Genomic DNA, 17,763 nt, shown 5'->3' on the forward strand with positions numbered 1-17,763 from the left:
CTGTAATTTCTATCCAGTCCCTAACACTACAATTAAGTATAGGTAGAATCGAGAGATATGGAAATATCAATGATTGGACTTAATTTGTCAGTTCATGAAGAATTACCGCAAAATTTTACCAAGCTAACCGTCACCGACAAAAAAGACTGCGAATTAGTCTTGTTGTAAAACTGGTCCATGCAAAATGGAATGCTTCTGGCCTCGAAAACAAAAGCCTTAAACTTTTGCTCAAATTTTCCCCAAGGAATCTTTCAACCTTCACTTTCAAAATCACGAATAATAATCAGGGGTAATCTTACAAATTTTGGTACTAGAAAAACAAATTAACCGAGATTATCGATATTTCGAATTTTAAAATTGCCACAATCTCTGTGTTAAAAAAACTAAGACATTGAAAGTTTTCTTACACCAAGGGCTTCAAAATGAGCCCCCACAAGTGGTACATCAGAAAAGAATTGTGAAACTTAAAGAATCCGAATATCTGCCCCAGAGATAATCCGGAATCTTGTTGCCCTTTTATATTTGATTATTGCTGGAAAGCTAGACAAAGGTTTGAATGTGACAAGCTTTGCGGCCCCTTTTACACAACATTTCGAGCTGTGGTGGCGCTGTGACGAAACATATAGCTCCAACACAACTTGTCAGACTCTGCGGGAAACTAAAAATGCTGAAAAATAAGATAATTATTCCACTACCGTGGTTTGGCTCACGCCAAATGCTAGTTATAGCCATTTGGTACATGTGTTCTGGGAATTTGCATGAGCTTACATTTAAGACAAACGTGCATGAATCAGAAAGTAAGGAATATCGAAAGAATATCTAAGCTGGATGATGTAACATTATAGACATATGCTTTTTAAGTTATTGTTTTGTATTAACCATTTTGTCATCAATGAGCCATGGAAATGAATCTTAAATTTCAAAGTTTAACATAATCGTTTTTGTAACGGGGATATCTAAGAAGTTATGATTAGCGGGTGTTTGGAGGAAAGAGATTGGAAACGGTTAAACACTACAACAACCTCGGTCATTTATTCTCTTCACGTTTGTCGTGGTTTCCGGGCCCGCAAAGAAAAATCTGGCACTCAAAGGTTTGAAGGGCCTCTTTTTAATTCCATCTGTTATCAAGAAACTGGGCGGGCTATCTATTTCCGATGCTTTTAAATTGCTTCATTCTGTAATTGTGCCTGCTATATCTGTTATATAGATTTTGAAGTGAAATATGGGGTTATGACTACTTTGATGAGATAGAGCGTATTCAACTGAAATTTTGCAGATATTTACTAAGTGTTAACAGCAATGTTAATTCTAATGCTGTTCTTGGGGAATGCGGAAGATTGCTGTATATTATATATATATATATATATATATATATATATATATATATATATATATATATATATATATGTGTGTGTGTGTGTGTGTGTGTGTGTGTGTGTGTGTGTGTGTGTGCTTTTTATATAAAGGTAAAGCTGAACAACTCCTTCCAACACTTTTATACAATAAAGATCCAAATTACATTGCACGATAAATTAATACACTTTCATAAAAAGGTGCGTGTATGTCTGTGATGAATACATCATCCCTAGGTATTGCTCACTCAGACCGTAGTCATCAGAGCCGGCCACGTTAAGCTTGGTGGAATACCGCTACCATGTGATCAGACAGCCGTGTCTCCGATGACGTCACACTAATTCGGAATACTGGGAAATGTATATATATATATATATATATATATATATATATATATATATATATATATATATATATATATATATATATATATATATATCCCAGTGTTCCGAATTAGTGTGACGTCATCGGAGACATGGCTGTCTGATCACATTGTGGCGATATTCCACCAAGCTTAACGTGGCCGGCTCCGATGACTACGGTCTGAGTGAGCAATACTTAGGGATGATGTATTCATCACAGACATGCACGCACCTTTTTATGCAAGTGTATTAATTAAACGTGCAATGTAATTTGGATCTTTATTGTATAAAAGTGTTGGAAGGAGTTGTTCAGCTTTACCTTGTACTACTGTACAAGTGTACCTGCCCTGACTGCACTCTCCAAGTCGAGGGTAGTATTTGAAACAGTTTCTCTGTAGGATATTCTCCCCAGCTTTGAATAGACATAGCCATCGTCAAGGACAGATGAAAGGACAAGGATTAAAATCGTAAGCTGCAGCAATTTAAGGAACTTTTAAGGGAGCTAACAATTGTAATACCTTATTCAACTTGAAAATTCAAAATATGTCTAATAGATATTCGGAATTTAAAATGGTTAATAGGCCAATTATTACAATAATTACTGCTGACTTCGGGTTCAATTCGTCGTCACAGTTCAGTAATGTGTATAATACGGCTGAAGTCAATATGATGTCAGTTCGTGTCGATTAGAAACAGTCCCCTCGTATCCGTTAATAAGTCTGCGCCAGCGCCTACAGCACGATTCACTCTATACATATTTCAGTCCTCGAAAGCACAGCACATGCAGGGGATAAGTCGAAGGAGGCAGGTGGTTTTTCCACCAACGCTCCAACGCATCAGTTTTGACACACCTATGCCGTTTTCATTTGGACTGGCATAATGCATATCAATTTGTTATTGCGAAAGTATTCAATGTGGCAACTTTGTTTCTTTTAAAATGGCACACACACACACACACACACATACACGCGCGCGCACGGGAGGGGGGTCCTTTTTCTTGCCTGAAATATTTTGAGCTACGATGATAGGCCAGAATGCAACAACGTATAATGTATTTGTACTCAGAGAAATATTAAGCAAAGCAAAACAAACGGGCAAATTGACAACCAATCTAGGAATCAATCAATATGTTTATTGTTTGGTTAGTTATTTTCATACAGTGAATTCTGAATCACGTGAGCCTCCTGTTGCTACAAAATGTCCCTTGTAAATTCTGAAGTTTATTTTAGCGATTAAATTCACACATAAAAACAGAAATATATTAGGTGGAAAGCTCCATAAGCTATAATTTTGATGTAATTTCATTATTTTTGTTCTATCAGTAAAAGGCAAAGTCTAGCTTGCCCTCTCATGAAGTCATGTCGAAGGAGTCAGTGTTGAGCTTGATAAGATATCCCTTATGTATGCAATATCATACGATAATATATTAACGACTGTCAACAATGGTATTACGTATTGTACACACTGCATCGTATTTGAGAGGCTAACACTTTGTCTTTCAAAATTCTTCAATGCTCAGAGTACCGGTAGACTAGACTTCTGTTAATTGAACAGTAATAATGAAGACCCTCTCCAAAATTTCATATATTGTTTCTATTTAATTGTTGTAAAGAATATACATATGAACTGCTTATACACATCATCATCTGTGTCACCCTCAAAAACCAGAAATTGTAAAAAACCAAACGAACTCATAACTTCAAAAGCATATTGTTTCGTAAGATAATGTAAGATGTACATCGGTTCCTTGAGAAATCAAAGTAATTGACAGATCTTGGGTAATGTAGCTTGTTTTACAATATAATAGATTATAAACGAAATGAAGACACGAATATATAGCATATATGTTGGAGTTCAAAACATTGGTTTTGCGCAACCTTCACCGTTTAAATGTAATTCAGTTTGGTGTGTTTCGTGTTGTAATACGAACTAATAATGGTTTTGGAAGTTTTACGATAGACCCTTGATGATCTATATTTTTACCTACAAAAGGTTACATTCCCAGACAAAAAGATCGTGCTGTGAGTGTTGAGGGTATTTAAAATAAAAACACAATTTGTGTTTTGTTGAAAACGTTAATACTGTTTTGCCAATATCGGTTGAAATTCAATAAGACACGAGATACTACTTAATGCTTGTCATCAGATTCTTTGAACGTTACTAAAAGTTCTCATAGAACTTCCAAGCTGAGGTCGTTGAGTATACACAAACAAACATACAAGAGTTTATGCAAAGAAGTTACAGGCTCAGTGATCTGAGCGATGCGGTTTCAAGGTTTGTCATTCACATCTCTTTCATCATTCCCATCATATCGATGGTCATCGGTTTACAGTGACCGTCGTACTCGCTACCGTCTCCCAGTAGCTTGGTCTCCTCAGGCGAGAGTGGTGTGAAGATGCTTTTGAACACCTCTGGCGAAGCGATGAACTGTTCGTTGAACGTTTCCTCTGACAGTTTCAGCTGAGAAAAGTGAAAACAAAAGAGTTAACAAAGTGAAAAGAGGGTGCCTTCTCTTAACTTTAATTTTCAACTTCTTCATAGTCGTAGAGGTCTATCTTTTGTTGGTTTTGTTTTCTGAATCAAAACACTTTTGCGCATTCTTTTCCCTGAATTGTGTAGAAGTACAACCTGTTAGCGTCGCCAACACAATGAATCGTACACAATATCCGATGTCATTGCTGATGAATAAATTCTGGTCCGGACTTAAATTCAGTTTTCAATAACAGCATTGGGTATTCCATACGTTGATAGTGAACCTGGGCATCTGGACAAGATTTATCGTATTTTACGACAGAACAGAAACATTAGAAAACCAATCAGAAGTGACAGTTTCTTGAGCTGTAAGCGTTACATTTCAACAATTCCTTATGTTATATATCACTTACGTGTTTGTTCAAGATATTCTTGACACGGTTTCTCTGTTTGTGAGGGTTGTCCTCCTTGAACTCGGCGCCGTCAAACCGAAGGAGGAGCGATTCCAGCAGGTCTGCCTCGTCCACAAGCTTGCCGTACTGGTAGTAATACACGGTTGGATGCAGGAAGGGACCGCAGTACGGACGTTCGAAGTCCGGAATGTGCACGAAATCATTAGGGTGGTTGCCTATGTCACCAAATCTGCGAGAATGCAAAAAATGGCAAATTTCAAGTTGTTGAATCAGGTGCTATCGACGCAAAAATTGTCTTTTCATAATCGTGTTTATGGTATGGTCAACCAAGGGACAGTTTACTTGTCTTTCCGTGAAAGGGACAGTCCGCGCTGAACCTCTCTTTGTTCACAAATATCAAATTGTAGGTATGCCTAAGATATATTTGTTCAAAGTTCTGTCAAGGTAACATACTCGGTCCCCCCCCCCCCCGAAATTACATGTCAGCTATATATCTTCAAAATCTATGCAATTTAGTCAAGCGAGGTAACACAGTGACGAACAAATATATGAACAAGGACAGTTTTTGACCTTCTAGTCTCTCATTACACTGCACGAGAAGCAAAATTGTTGACCGGTACAAAAGCAGACAAGCTTGATTTAATCCAACAACAATGTACGTTTCCTGGAAAATTCAGTGATATATTGGTTTTATATTTGGAACACCAATGAGTCGGTGGGTGCTGGGGCTAATAAATTAATGCGTGTTCCCGATGACTTCATGATCTACCCAAGTTTAACCTGCTAATCTCTGACATTTTGTGCTTTTATTAAAAATAACGAGCACATTTAGTGAGTTTTGCATTTATACTGTGACAGCTGGCAAAAAGTGGAATACAGTTGACACACACATGCGCGCGCGCGATTTTATTTGGCCCGAATCAATATTCCCGCCAGAATCTGTACGTAACGTAATTACCTGCTGAATCCATACTGCAACACCACTAGGAAGACGTGTTTCTCTTTCTTGAGACGGTCACTGTCGATCACCTGTTGCTTGGGTAGGTCATTTAAATACTCGGCTTTGCTTTTCTTGTCGTCGGGAACAACCAAGATGTCGCACAGGAAGTTGTTCATCTGGTAAATACTGGCAGCAGTGCTCACGCGCTCTGATTGGTTTAGACAGAACACAAGAATTGAAACGTCACATAACATTACTGATGACACAAACTTTCTTTCGTAACATACCCCTTGCATTCAGCAGGGCCCTTTAATGAAAAGACATGTCTTAGCATCTATGATTAAATGGTAAATGTTAAGACGGCATGTAAACTGAGACTCGTATTTTCGATTTTTATGTCAAACGCAAATGAAATAAAAAACCGGCGTCACTGCATCATTTTTGTAAGAATCCTAGAATGCGAAAGAAGCCTATTTCTGCACGCTGATAACTTTAAAGCAGAAACTCTGAGTCTGAGGATCGAGCACATACACGTACACATTTGACTTCCATAGATTTGCGCGAAGTTCAAATAAAAGTGCTTTTTATTTAATCTTTTCGTTTTCACATCTTCAGCTTTTAGATATGTAACATACTTTTAGCCTGTGTACTTGAACTTACCAATAATTGCATTCGCCATACTGGTTAGGTCATGGTCAACTTGGATTCTCGGATACGGCACTTTGTTGTATTTCTCTTGCAGAAGGTGGTACAGAGTCCGCACGTTGTAACGGAATCCATGGATGAACCCGGATGCGGCCTGTCTGTCGATGCTCTGCATTGGTGTACCGATGAAGTACATGTCAGGTACAGAAGTCTCCCACTCAGTGGTCAGGGCTGGGAACTTGCCGTGTTTCACTGTGTCTGTGTGGAATTGAAAGTTATACTCGTTTTCAGTATTTGGCAAATAGTGATAAAGCGTGGGAGCGGGTAGACTGTCAGACAGACAGACAGACAGACAGACAGACAGACAGACAGACAGACAGACAGGTTTTAACACCCAGGTATCCAGGAACAGATAGTGACAGACAATTAGTGAGTGTCGATGTGTCACGCATGTTCATGGAAACAAAGAAAAACAGCCTACAGTTGGAAACAGATGTGGGATAGTCGTGTGAACGAAGGCTAAGCAGTAATACTGACAGCCAAAAAATGAAGCAAGAATTGCCTACACAGATCATGGACAGCAATAAAACGAAAACAAATGTGTCTACCTGGTTTAATTTTGTCAGCATACAAACTCAGGTCGACATAGCGGAAGCCGGTGCAGATGATGACGTTATCGTAATAGGCAGTCAGCCTGATACGACCTGGCGGGTTCCAGTGGGCCACCAAATCTTCGATCTCGACGGCCAGTTTGCCGTTCTCAGCCTTGCTAACGGACTTGATCTTGAAGGCCTGGTAGGCATGCAACGACTTCAGTTGGTACATGTCGAGCACGTTGTTGTTGACGGCCCGTAGATCACCTGTAAATGAAGGGGGGTGGTCAAAACCGAAGTCATGTCGCTGGTCAAGTTATCGCTGGAGGGAGTATTCATTCCTTTGTAAAATATTCACTTGAACGCGAATCGGTTTGTTTGGGCGAAGATCAAACTTAATGATCTAATTACAGAACGTTTGCACATGTCATTTCGAATGAGACATCTGATGGTACACACGTGCGTACTACACTCATTATCCAATCTCCGCAACAATTTTTCTCCTTTTGGATTGTCGTCGCTGTCTTAATCACAGTGAGTACAGCAATCTATGGTTAATTCGTTGTAGGTCATGCTCAAGGTCAGGAAGTTACCTGCCATGATCGTCATGATAGAAGAAAGCTACAACATGTGATTCAGTTCACTAATAATTAGGAAGGCATGATGCATTACATACTTACAGGAAAGTCATGTAAATTAAATTAGTATATTGTTCACAAGTAACATGATTATACAGACGTTATAGGGTAGTACCTATAGAAACACTACATGGCTTGTAACTACCGTACGCCAGCATAGAGGGCCGCTAATATAAATTCTGTGCGCTACTGTCCATCACTTTCAAGGAACGCAATGCGTTTATGATTGTCTCATCCAAAGGCACTCATTTTGGGCTTCGACTCACATACCCGGGGGTGTACTCCTATAGAAAATTTTTTACGGGGATGTGTTGGCCGAAGGGGTCGATTTTTCATCCGGAAAAAACCCTACGCATGAGTCGATAAGAAAGCGAATGTCCCATGCTTTAAAAAAAACCTTCTCATGAAATAGAATAAAGATGTAAATCTCTCTATTTGCAATAACAATTGGTCATATTTTTGGAATATGTTGGTAGATGTTTTCAATTTGGGCGACACATCCCCCGTATGAAAATATTGGGAGTACACCCCCTGGCTCTCATGCTTTGTTGAGTGTGCGATAGAGCATGGGAGCCGAAGTTCATAGCGCCTGTGATCTCATCTGGTGTTTTCTTTTTTCTCTTGCATTTTACTTACCAACGAAGTGTGTGTCCCATGCATATTTGATTTTCTTCTCTCCAAAGATGTGAATAAGAGCAGCATGCCCGGCAAGGTGGTCGGCGACCTCAAAGGCACTATTTCCCCGCCCAAGAATACACACTAATTTGCCAGCGTATGCTTCTTGGTCGATATTATGCTGACTGTAGGTGTCACAGAGTTCGACTCCCTTAATGTCCGTTGGAAGTTTGTCACCCAAAGCTCCAGTGCCGATTATGAGTACCTTACACGTGAAAACCCTGCCGTCCTTGGCCGTCAGCTTGAACTTCCCGTTATTCGGCTCCCTGTCGATGTTCAGGATCCTGGTGTTGAACGAGATGTTGAGTTCGTATCTGGTGACGAAGTCCTCCAGGTAGCGGACCAGGGCGTCGGCGGGCGGGAAGAGCTCCTTCGAATAGTACTTGAAGAGCAGAGTCGGGTCGTCGCACAGCAGCGAGTTCCAGTCGTGCCTCATGTTGTACTCGAACTCGGGGAAAGGATTGAAGCGCTTGTTGATGGAGATCAGGGTGCGGTGGCGGGGCTGCGTGCGGAAGAAGGAGCCGGCTCTGTCGGCCGCGTCCACCACCAAATAATCTCGCTTGTCTTTTTCCATTTGGTAGGCCATCTGTAAGCCAGAAGGGCCGGCGCCCACGATGATAAATTCATAGTGTTCTGAAAGAAAAAAGAGTGAAAAATAAAACCTGATAATTGTATGCTTCCTCTCTCAGCTCTTCAAATGTTAATCCACGGTCGGCCATTATTCGGATTTCCATAGTTTACACCCACTGAGGGACTGTGTTACAACCAAGGCCGATCACGAGAACTCTAATCCTCTTTTTTGTTTGTTTTGTTTGTTTGTTTGTTTGTCTTCTGCCTGCCTGTCTGTCTGTTATTTGTTTGTTTGTTTGTTTGTTTGTTTGTTCAAAGAGTATTACTTTATTGCCTACACTGTAAAAATAGCGGACGCTAGACGCGTCTTTACGCGTTCAAAATGTACATGTCGGTGTTCAAATTTGAACGGCTAGTGTTCATATTGTTAACACTAGTGTTCATATTATTAACAATGATGTTCTAAACCTGAACACGTAGTGTTAGCAACTATCTCCTTCAAGTGTTCAAAAACTCAGCATCACAGAAATTTTACAATACTGTGAAACAATTAACAATCTTTTGTGTTTTTTACTTTACAATGGCTATATTAACTTTACTACTGCCTCGCTGTCCGGCATACGTACACGGATTTCGGTGTAACGAATTTCACAATAAGTGGAAAATATTTCCGGTCTACAATTGCTGAAAGCATGTTTTTTTCTAAAAAAGGAAGTATAAAAAATAATTTTACACGTTTATTATGGATTGAAATTTTGAAATTTTGAAAGAAAATCAAAAAACCACCATGGACGCTTTAATTTTAACGTCGGCGTGCAAGAGGCGTTCTACTTCTTACACTTGGTGTTCAAGTTTGGTGCCTTTTCTTATCCCATGATGCATCAAAACGGAAGTTGCGACATGTTTCTTGTAAGCGCACGCTGAAGTCATGATCGTGCGAAAGCAAGACCAGAAAGGGTAAGTTTTCTCTCCAAAATATTAAAAGGTATTGGATTTTGAAGCATCTGTATTATTATCCTTCGAAATTAATTGTATTGTACTTTGAAAAAGCTTAACTACGTGAAGAAACCTTTATTTCTTTCAGTGGCTGGTGGACCATACACTAGCTGTGAATACGCAGCAGTGTTTTGGGCCATGGGGTATCGATCGCACTCGGGTCAAGGGTCATCACTGGAGCGATGACCCTTGACCCGAGCGCGATCGATATGCCACATTACCGCTGCGTAATCACAGCTAACACATGTCTTTTAGTAACCACAGTCGCATGTAAATTTTTAGTTAAACATGGAAGAATATTGTTTTAGCATATGAGAGTTGGCTTTGCTTTTACTTTTCATCAGTTGATGACACGAAGAAGCCAATATTTTGTAACATTGACGAAAAGAGGCACTGTATAAAAAAGTCACCCTCTTTCCTTAACCTACTAAGGCCAAATTGTCTTTCATTTGAAGTCTCATGTCGCCATATTATCTATTGTTGCATTATTTTCAGGATGTGAAAAGTGAAATCCATGAGTGAAATCCAAGAGTTATTACAGAAGCTATTGGTACAGAAATTGAAGAATATGAGTGTACAGATAGCTGTCTGGAAACAAGCTTTAGAACCTCAGTTCATCTCTGATGTAGATTTGAACTTTCGAGGGTTAGTAACTGAATTGATAAGTTTCTGTATTTTTGTTCTGAATTTATCTGAGCTATGTCCAGAACGCTATGATTAACTAAATGTTACTGGAGAATAAGCTTTCAAATACTTGTAGTCGCCCTTATCAGATGCAATGGTGGAATGAAGAATTAAAGCAGAAAGCCACAGAAAATTCACAGTGAAAAATGTACACTCTAAATTTCGGAATTTTCTGAAATTTCCACTCTGAATTTTCTGTCGCTTTCTGCTTCAAATCTTCATTGCACCCTGGCATCTGATGAAGGAGACTTCACGTCTTTGAAGGCTTATGCCAGTAACATTTAGTTGATCATAGCCTGCTACCAAATCTTTGATTATTTTACATTTTAGATCAAGAAATCTTTTGTTAACGGTTTGTTACTGATTTTAGCTTTGCTGTTAAGGACGTAGACCTAATATCATAGGTGAATGTGTGGCATCATCCTCAAATGTTTACATCCCAAGCGTTTTCTTCAAAACGGCCAGTACGATTCATTTAATATTTGGAGTACAGGTTTCCGGGGATTTCCTAATCATATATCTACAAGTTATGATGAAATACACAAAATTGTATTTTTGAGACATTAAAGACATTTCAGACATTTTTAAGACATAAGGAATTATCAAAATGTGATATATTCAAGTAAGCCAAATTTTTAGCTTTTTCAAACAGATGTTTTCGTACGTTTTTGCAAGTATGAACATATAACGTAATCCACAATAAATAAAACCTGTTTTGTCACTACTTTGTTCATATTGTTTGAAAACGATCTACAGTGTTTATGGGGATTTTCTTTTGTTTATGTTTTGATAGGAAGGTGTTAATTAGCGTTGGTGTTTTCCTCTGACAAACTTTACAAAGTGGCCACTTTGTAAAGTTTGTCAGAGGAAAACACCAACGGTGTTTATGTGCCCAATTGACACTAAATAATTGTATTTTACTAAAGGAATTTTTGTGTATTTTTAAATAAAATAATTTTACTGAATATAAGTGGTCTGTTTTGTTATTTCCAGGCTTGAACACCCCATGAACGCGCAAAATTAAAGGTGTTCAACAAGTGCATATCATGTGTTCTAACCTTTAACACACTTATCGTTGAACGGCGTCCATGCGTTCAAAAAGTGTTACAGCCCTTTGAACGCGTAAATGCGTTCAATTTTTTGAACGCATTTCATGTGCAACGTATGTTCAGATATGGAACACATGGTGTTCAATATAATGCCTGATGAACACGAAGTGTTCAAAATCTGCACACGTGTGTTAAAAATTGAACATTGGTTGAATACATAGTGTTAAATTTCTGAACGTCTAGACGCGTTCAAAAAGTGTTACAAAAAGGCGTTCAATTTTGGTGTTCTATCCTTTAACACTTAACTTTACAGTGTAGAATCCAACTGTGCATTTTACGTAGGGTACTATGAACCTATAGGTGGCTTGAGAGTTTTTCTTGTCTCTCACAAAGACTTCAGTCTACGTACAGTGTGCCAACTAGACTCTTCTGGTCATTTAATATCTAACCCTGTGTACTAGCCTCATCGAGTTTTTTAACACGCGCTTTCTTACTCAATATGAGCACTGTTTGCCCGCTGTTGTGCCTGCCAGTGGGTCCATGTATTCTGACACATAGTATACAGCAGAACATGGAAAGTGCATTTGTTTTAATAAACCCCTGATTTTTTGCGTTTATTGTACGCGGACAACTATCATACGTGTGTCAAAAGAGAAACTGAAATCACAGTTCCCGTCGCCAATAGACCTGATCACATTCACCAGAAGCACGGGAGCGTCCAGATCACGTCGATGACACCAGACTCTGACCCTGAGAGCTGACAGCATACACATGATACAAGTTCGCTTGAAAGAAAGACTCCGTCTTAAGGACTATAGTCGCGGTTTGCTGTCACACTGTCACAAGGGCTGTCAGTACGTGTCAGCCTTCAGGCATAGCGGTGGTAGGGTACACGAAAATGATCCGTCTTGATGAAGCAAAAAACAAACAAACAAACAAACAAACAAACAAAGAGAGAAGTGCTGACTGGAACTGAGGGGGCATGCCAGCACGCAAAAATCACATTCCTAAGATAGGCGTGATCTCTTAAAACAGAGCAAACATTTACGCCAGTACGCATATTTGAGCTGGACAAATATTTTCAGGAATACGAAATCGATTTGTAATTTCAAAAGGGAAAAAGCGCAAGTTGCAACACAATTGGAGCACACATAACACAACGCCTGGAGCAGCAAATTGACTCTGAAGAAGGGATGCTCCACAGGTTTCTACGATTAATCGTCTTTTTGCGTGGCTGGAACAATGGTTGTGAGAACAATAATGACAGTCAAACCGTTTTTGTTGAATTGAAATTGGCCAATGTGGATGACGAATATAGCCACATTAGGCTGAATCTGACTGAATGGTTACAGATATTCACATAGCTAAGCTTATGCATGTCATAGCTATAGATGTCTGTTCATTTTTGCTGCCTCTGTCTTTGTACTGATATTTTGGGATCGTCTTTCGAATGCTGATACCACCGGGGATTTGGTCACTTTCGCTTCGGTGTAGCAAACTTGGGAGGGACCCGTTTCAGAAACTCGAATACAAAACCGTAAAAAGACACATCCGACTTCGATTATGATAGCCGGCCCCCATCAAATTATACTCTTTTCATAGCACGCCCTCACATTAGCCATGCGAAAGACTGCTAACCGGATGAATTTTTTGAAGTCTTTGATTAAATTTTAAGGAATCTAAACTGTGCCAGTACGCCAGTGTTGTTAACTTGCAAGGTACGCGCTAACAGAGACCGTACTAATTGATAATCTATGGTGCTACGGTGTCCCGTATAATTGATAATCTATGGTGCTACGGTGTCCCGTACTAATTGATAATCTATGGTGCTACGGTGTCCCGTACTAATTGATAATCTATGGTGCTACGGTGTCAACTAACTCCAGACTATACTGTAAATTACGAGTTCGTCAGCCTCTTGAACTGTATTGTGTTGCAGTTATCCAGGTAGTAGTCATTGAAAATGCACAGCGTCTTCAAAAGATAAAGTGGGTGCAAGTACGCCATGAAAAGGGAAAAAGCTGTAAAAACATTCGCGAATGCTCTCCTTGTCACTGGATTCACTTTTGCATGAACTTTGAGAACGGAGGGGGAGGGATAATTTAAGAAACTTGATCAAAGAAAAAAATTACTACTCTAAGTTGGGTTGAATAAAGGGTCTAAACTATTCTTATCCGACAGCATTTACTTCAACTGAAGCACGCCCTCATTTTTGCTACGGTAAAGACGTGCCACCGCTGACCGGATGAAATGTTAATGGGTTTTCGGTAAAAGTATGGCTATTCTAACCGTATTTTGAAACTCAGACTGTGTCTGACCATTGTTTAAAAATTTCCAGTTTTTATGGCTTCTGAATAGTAAAAGACACCTGACATGTGAACAATGTAACCAGGGTCATTAAAGTGCCTTGGTCTTTAAAACGTAACCATGTCTGGCCCGAGCCAATTGTAGAACAACAATTTTCCTCGTGTTCCGTCTGGCACTATGACAGTATAAAGCCGACAATGTTTGGTATGTCCGGTACCCTTGTACATCCTAAGCTATGGTTAAACCAGGGATTTTTATCAGTTGTGTTGAGATGTTTCCGCCATTTCAACTCTTCCATTGACTTGACATGCATAACATACATGTGGGCGTCTTCAGGGTTTCTAGAACGTGAGTGTTTTGCAAGTTGTGTTGATACCTGTGCCAGTTCTAGTACGACCAAGTTGTTAAACTGCCAACATGAAAGATAATTTACAAGCTCGTAAAGAGTAGTTTTAATCAATTGTCTCTGGAAGTACATTGGTCAGCACTTCTGTGCCGTAAATTAAGTGTTTGCCAGCTTCTTGAACTATTGTGGTGCGCATATCAAGGTAATTGAAGATGCACGGCGCCTTCAAAAGATAATTTTAGACGGCGCAGGTACGCGTAAAAATGCTCGTTTCCGTCATGGGGGACTACATTTTTGCATGTCCGTTGTTCACAACTTGGGACAGTTTGAGAAATTCAATCAAACAAGAAAAAACGACTGCCACTTTCCGACCGATTTAAATAAACAGTTCCTGAACTTTTCGCCTATCCTCACTTACGGGAGCTGTGGCTCATCATGTAGCACGCCCTCACAGTGGCCATGGGGAAAGATATGCACGAGCAACCTGACCGGATGAAAAGTAACGGGGTCTTTGGTTGAAGTTTTATTTAATGGGTTTCTCTCTTTGATCCTACTTAAACCGAGTCTCGACATCGTCCAGACATATCCAGGATTTTCATCCCGTCTGAAATATTAACAGTAGCGGTATCAGACAAGCGAGCTACTCGGTGACCAAGGTCCGTCTGTGTGTCCTAAGTTATGATTGCAACTGGCATCATTTTTGTTGAGAACTGTATCACCGCGTCGGTATTGCTACGCTAAGTACACTATATGTGTTGAAAGTAACTTGAATTTGTTTCAAGTTCTGCTGATAACTGTGCCGGTACGCCAGTACTTATAATTTGAAGGATTCGTGCTGACGTAATGATTAGTAGCGTGTTCGTAAAGAGTGGCATTACGGTCAACAAGACCACTTTAACGCTTTGTCATTCTAGGTACGGTGCACTTCTCTACGTTATAAATTACTTGTACGCTACCCTCTTGAATTTTTGTGTGGCATTTGTCCAGGTAATACGAATTGCATGGCGACTCCGAAACTTAAGTTAGACACGTAGGCACGCATTTAAATACGTTCTTCTGTTGCGTTTGCCTGCTTATACTGTACATTGGCATCTGTTGTTGATTTTATTGTACTTGCGATGTTTTCGTTCTTTACACTTTATAACTTCGTTTATGCCAGCTGTGTTCAGCGCACAATAGAACCTGTTTGCATTGGGATCGATGGATATTAGCAGTAATTACTTAACATGACTTTTCCTATAAATCTCTTTTATCGTTGCGAGAACAACAATACAGCTAGCAAGTTGCTTTTTACATCGAGCATAAAGTGTCCAAAGATAACTCCTATTCATGTTTGTTTTAACTCTACTGGTGAATGTTGTTTTCCACACATTGAGGCAGTAAAACAGCATTTTGGCGACGTTAAGGACGAGCTAAAACAACCTGCACTGCGACGATGACAACTGATCGACTTACAATTTGTCCTATAACGAATGCAAAAGCGTTCTCTCTCTAACGTTTTCGACAAAATTGGTTTTTCATGTGATCAATGGGATAAACACACAGTTGTAGCACTTTTCCAGCTTTAAAGGGTCCCAGCGATAGCTTTTCCTTCACCTTGACCGCGCCGTTGTCACTTACCTTTCATCTTGGCTTGGCGCTGTCTGGTGTCCCACGGAAGACGCTGAGATGTCGTTGGCAAGGTGTGCTTGCGGGCAGAGCAATGTCCCAACTGACAAAGTAGATATCGCCTTCGCCTACTTTATCTCGTCTTTGCATATTTTGCCCTCGCATTGACACACGGGAGCCGTGCCCCTTTTTGATAGACCGGTCACAACCATAGCTTCGGAAGCAGAACGTCGGGTGATTTTTTGTGTTGTCCCACGTGACTACGAGAAAGGTGCAGCGACATCACGCGATTAGTGTATTGCATGCATCGTAGGCAAGTTTTAAAGCACGACTCCAGTTGTACATTGGAAACGGTAGCTCATCCGTCAAGAGCGATACATCAACGAGCTTTAGAGAACCCGTTTTAAAGACTTTCGATTTAGATTATCGAATTTTGAATATATTCGTCAGCAACCCTCTAGAGAAATTGTCCCCACACTGTCGATAAAGCATGTACACTGTTTACAATCATGACTGACTGAGTGCCGAAGGTATATTATTCTTACGTACATTAACTTCACGAAGGTTTTTTTATTTTTTTGACCAGGGTCTGAATATATTGAGCTAAGATTTGATCACACAACATCTTTTTGGTGAAGCTGTGACGGATGTTCCGCACGTGAGCATATTTAACGCAGCAAGCTGTATTTGTTGGTAATTTCTGTGTCCCTGACACACCGCACACACCCTTGGCGACCTGCCTCGACCTTTTGCCAACAAGAACGACAAGCTGTTGTGACTCAGGCGCGATAAATCCTTTTCCAATCAAAGCTAACTCGATCGGCAACATCTGGGAAGTACTTATCGACATCGACCGTTAACTCAAATGCACGGTAACGGGCAAGTTCATAGGAATTTGATGTTTGTAATGTGCTGCTAAGTACACTCTTGTCAGACGTCCAGTCCGAAAATCGACAGTTGGTAAATGTCAAGTGGCCAACAAAGCGAAAAAAATTAGAAGGCGATTTTGTGCAGCGCAAAGGATAAAAATAATGGTCACATCGTGAAATATACTCATACGAGGACATTTTCATATCTCTTTGAACTGAAATATTTGCACTACAGACACTGACGCAAATCGATTGTCTGTACAGGCGTAATGTTACGTATTGCAACGCATATGAATACATATGAAAGAAAAACTTTGGCCTTTTTTGTGTATTTTCTAAATCGTGTGTGCAAAGGCGGCAATCGACAGGTCTCCCAAATGTCTCACGCGGGTGTTAAGTTGTTATATTTTTAGTCGAAAGACCGTGTTAGCAAATGTTTTTATCTGGCCATTGGTGACACTGACCTCTCTCCAGTGCAGGGTCATTACATTTTGGTCTAGCAGTCTTATCACTCGGCGGCACGTGCACAGACCGGCATAAGGAGTGCGCTTGTTGTTGGCGAAGGCCCAGCTTCTGCCACTGTGCCGCACTGAGCGCTGTAAGTTAAAGCCAGGCAGACGTAGCATCATCCCTCGAAACTATCGCCCCTACTATTCTCTAGTTTCCCTTTTTCCTTCATCGCAACTTTGAATATCTATCGTCAATGCATTGGCGTTGCGAAATTTCCCTCCGTTAGCTGCATCTGATTTCAGCAGTATCTCCGTTGGTTTGTTTTGCAATGCAGAGTACAATTTTCTATTTTACTCCCCAAATCATTTTGGAACGCATGGTGCAACAGAGCCTGCATCAGTGGTGCATAACGTTATTGTTATTGTCATTGTTCACAACTTGAACTAAATTAAATCACTGAACAGAATTCATTGTAAACACTGTTATGTAGGTCATTTCCCCCACACTCATCATGACCTGAGTTCAATTAGTCTAGAACATTCCCAAGGTCACTGCCCTTGATGACCTCACAACCTTGAATTCAATTAGTCATGTTTGGAATGTTCTGGAAAGTTGATTAGTTGTGTAAGAGAGATAATTTTAGAACAGTAATTAGCATGTCAATAAAAGTTCTAGATTGTTCTTATATGCCTTTATAAAAGGGACGTGCTCAGCTTCCAGTCAGACTTTTGGGATCGTGTCTCTTGTGTGTTACTAAACTCCAGCAGTAGTCATTCTCAAGACTTTCAAGACC

At 40.0% G+C, this 17,763-nt stretch overlaps 1 protein-coding gene across 1 annotated transcript; it reads right to left on the reverse strand.

Annotated features, from left to right (window-relative positions):
• Positions 1 to 2,825: 2,825 nt before the first annotated feature.
• LOC139136932 (FAD-dependent oxidoreductase domain-containing protein 2-like) lies at positions 2,826 to 16,065 on the reverse strand. Its single transcript, XM_070704794.1, has 7 exons — positions 15,664 to 16,065; positions 8,053 to 8,724; positions 6,794 to 7,045; positions 6,201 to 6,443; positions 5,559 to 5,748; positions 4,601 to 4,829; positions 2,826 to 4,175 (listed from the first exon to the last, which is right to left on the reverse strand). The coding sequence occupies exons 1-7, from the start codon at positions 15,668 to 15,670 to the stop codon at positions 3,999 to 4,001; spliced, it is 1,770 nt and encodes a 589-aa protein (XP_070560895.1). The 5' UTR covers positions 15,671 to 16,065; the 3' UTR covers positions 2,826 to 3,998.
• Between the last annotated feature and the right edge of the window lie 1,698 nt (positions 16,066 to 17,763).

This window comes from Ptychodera flava, chromosome 7 (genome assembly GCF_041260155.1).
Source record: "Ptychodera flava strain L36383 chromosome 7, AS_Pfla_20210202, whole genome shotgun sequence".
NCBI classification, from domain to species: Eukaryota; Metazoa; Hemichordata; class Enteropneusta; family Ptychoderidae; genus Ptychodera; species Ptychodera flava.

What these genes read in the sequence shown, in the direction of transcription:
- LOC139136932 (XM_070704794.1), bottom strand. An exon ending in ATGGGACACACACTTCGTTG is followed by an intron (nt 7,046 to 8,052) that starts GTAAGTAAAATG and finishes CTTCATTTACAG; the next exon opens with GTGATCTACGGGCCGTCAAC. An exon ending in TTGCAGTATGGATTCAGCAG is followed by an intron (nt 4,830 to 5,558) that starts GTAATTACGTTA and finishes GCATTCTCGCAG; the next exon opens with ATTTGGTGACATAGGCAACC.